At 53.4% G+C, this 3,207-nt stretch overlaps 1 protein-coding gene across 1 annotated transcript; it reads left to right on the forward strand.

Moving 5' to 3' along the window:
- The first annotated feature begins 776 nt into the window (after positions 1–776).
- LOC148398540 (janus kinase and microtubule-interacting protein 3-like) lies at positions 777–2,844 on the forward strand. Its single transcript, XM_088372505.1, has 6 exons — positions 777–836; positions 1,048–1,110; positions 1,197–1,610; positions 1,744–2,093; positions 2,173–2,298; positions 2,668–2,844. Exons 1-3 carry the CDS (start codon positions 777–779, stop codon positions 1,320–1,322), a joined length of 249 nt encoding a protein of 82 aa, XP_088228631.1. The 3' UTR covers positions 1,323–1,610; positions 1,744–2,093; positions 2,173–2,298; positions 2,668–2,844.
- Positions 2,845–3,207: the final 363 nt, after the last annotated feature.

Raw genomic sequence — 3,207 nt, forward strand, 5'->3', positions numbered from 1 at the left:
TTCTGCGCCGGAGCCGTTCGTTCCCTTTGCATCCAAAGAATCTCAAAGGCGGATTATTTGTGTCGACAGGAGAGAGATTTGCTGCTACGATACCGACGTCGAGAATCTCTGAGGAGGAACAAAGCGTGAGGTCCTGCAAGGTGAGTCTGTTTGTTTGCGGCTGCTTGGTGTTGCGCAAGATGAAATGGCCTTTTTCTCGCTATCGTTCCTCTCGTCGATTCATCGTGAGGTGTCGCTTCAGTTTGTTCAGAGAGATGTTTGCTTCCGCGCCCGCAGGTCATCGAAACATTTTACGGCTACGACGAAGACGTGTTGGTGGACTCGGACGGATCGTCCTTGTCTTTTCACACCGACAGAACCCCCGACACGGAACCCGAAGAGGTAGCCCGCCATTTCTGCCAGCGTATTGGCACCAAACATTCCTCTTCAGCCTGGAATCGGACTCGTCTTTGCGTCGCGGGTGCTTTGTCGCCGGTCTGACTGATTCTGGTACTAGTGCTGTGTTGCATTGGTGTGTGCATGAAGAGGCGGAGCTTCGCTACCGCCAGCTGACGCAAGAATATCAAGCGCTGCAACGAGCCTACGCTCTGCTAGCCCAGACCAGCGAAGGGGACTACGACGCCGAGAAGGAGATCAAGGTGGCGCCCCTTCCCGCAACCCCCGGCCGGGTCGCAGCCTCCCCGTTCTCACCCAGCCTCGGGTGTTCTCTGGTCTGAAAGGAGGAGGAGGAGCCTCCCTCCTCCTCCTTTCAGACCAGAGAAAAGCTGATGGTAGAAATGGGTCACTATCAAAGCAGAGTAGCAGATCTGGAGTCAGCGCTGAAGCAACAAGGACAGGTAAGCTCATCAATGAGCACACCTTTTTCTCAGACAAAATAGCTACATTCTTCAGTCACTCATTCGTCTGGCATTACTGGACCAACCCCCCCCCCCGAATGTGGCTGGGAAAATGCGGAGAAAAGCAAATGTCATTTTCCAGTCAACCAAAGAATTTGTGGATGAAAATGACACAACATTCCAAAGCTGTCCACGCGTTTGTCTCTTCTAGAATGTCAAGTGGGTGGAGGAGAAGCAGCTGCTGCGTCAGAGCAATCAGCAGTTGGCCGAAAAGGTGACGGAAAGAAAGGCGCTGGGCGGAGTCGCTTGGCGTCACACCCGTCGGGAAGCCCCGCAGATGAGGTCTGACTGTCTTTTCAGGTCAGGCGGATGGAGGCGGAAGAAGCGCGTCTGAAAGAGCACATCCAGGATATCCGAGACCAAAACGAACTGCTTGAGTTCCGCATCCTGGAGCTGGAGGTGGGAAGACTCGCACAAGCGTGTTGAGGCCAGAGATGTGACGGACGGACGGACGGACGGATGCATGCCTCTGCCTTTCAGGAGAGGGAGTGGCGCTCCCCCGTCTTGAAGTTTCTGCAAGTCCGTTTCCCAGACGGCCTCAGCCCTTTGCAGATCTACTGCGAGGCCGAGGGCGTGAGCGTACGTAAGGCGTCCCTCGCAACCCTAACCTTAACCCGAGGTCCCAGAACACCTTACATTGCTCCTTGCGCCTTTCCCCCGGACATCGTCATCAGTGATCTGATGAAGAAGCTGGACATCCTGGGCTATAACGCCGTAAGTGTATGTCGAACTCCTTATGTTCGCACTCCACGAGACTCGGCGGCTCAAATGTGACTTTTGGAAGGCTTTGCGCTGAAAGAAGCTTGTTGACGCTGTGCCTTTGGGCTCTTCTATGTTCTGCAAGCAGAAGGGCTACCTGGATGAAGAGTTGGACTTCAGGAAGTGTTCCATGGACTAGGCTCATAAGGTAAGCCGCCCTCAAATCTCCCGCCGGACCACTGATGGACGAGGATTGCGGCCCAGAGGATCCTGGAGCTGGAGGCCATGTTGTACGAGGCGCTACCGCAGCGGGACTGCCCCGCCACGGACGGCGAAAAAGCCAGCCACGCTGGCGTGAATGACGTGCTGACGGCGGATCAGAGAGAAGAGCTTAGGAGCTACGTGGACCAATGGAAGCGAGCCCTGATGTGCGAGTTGAGGGAGCGCGACGCTTGCATCCTCCAAGAGAGAATGGATCTGCTGCACAGCGCGCAACAGGTAAGGGCCCAAAGCCAGCCCGGCACTTACTTGCACGCTTACTGGCTTTTGAATGCCACTTTCCATTTGTCCGTCCTAGAGGAACAAAGAGCTGAAAGAATTCATCGAAGCTCAGAAGAGACAAATCAAACAATTGGAGGAGAAGTTTCTGTTTCTCTTTCTATTCTTCTCCTTGGCCTTCATTCTGTGGCCCTAACACCAGCTGGTGAGTGAGCTCCATCGGCACCGCACTCGACACCTCCGATACACTGCCAGCCGGTCTCAGACGTTGGCAGACGCTCCGATGCCAACGTATACCCCCCGCCACGGTGACAGAGGCACCGCGTCACACCGGCGCTCATCCAATCAGAAGGCAGGAAAAGCAAATTCACATGCAGGGCACTTTTGAACCAGAAAAGAGCGCCACAAAAAACGGTTGTTGCCCCAAACGCGCACTAAAAAGGGTCAGAATAACAAGAGTCCCACTGGCCAGCCGGGGCCACCCGTCCAGCTGTTTCTTCAGGGGGGAAAAAAATTGGAGTCACCGGTGAGTACATTTTGCATTTAGCTCTGCTTTTCTGCTTCTGTCTTCAAGTGTGTGGCATCCTGCGATCAAAGATTCAGCCAACCCCAAAGCGGTTGACCTCAACGTCCCACCACCATGCCTACCAGAGCAGGTGACGTGATGCTTTGGACATCCTTCCGTCTCAGATGCCCAAAAGTACTCTTTGCCACATCTGCGGCAATACGGTGTCTTTTCAAAGGTGCAAATAAATCCAGCGTGGGCGGAACACGCACGTCTTCGGTTTTTCCCGCTTTGTTTGTGTGACAGCTGTTGTGAAAATTTTATACAAATAAAGTTGTATAGTACAGGTTTGGCCAAGCCGCAACTCCCGAACCGCATGCGGCTCTTTTATGTTCATATCAACATTTGTGTGTGTGTGGGGGGGGGGGGGTTGTGCGTGTTGGCTTCACTTGAGTTCGGTTTGGTATTTTGGTCAAAAGCGCATGTGGTGAAATTCCACAAAGTAGGATGGGCAAACACATTTCTTTAAACTATGAGTGTCAATTGGGCTCTCGAAATGGCAGGGAAAAGATGCACAGCAAAACGAAAATACGTAGATGAACACAGGAC

This window comes from Syngnathus floridae, chromosome 4, assembly GCF_059516105.1.
Source record: "Syngnathus floridae isolate MCC-2025c chromosome 4, RoL_Sflo_1.0, whole genome shotgun sequence".
NCBI lineage: Eukaryota > Metazoa > Chordata > Actinopteri > Syngnathiformes > Syngnathidae > Syngnathus > Syngnathus floridae.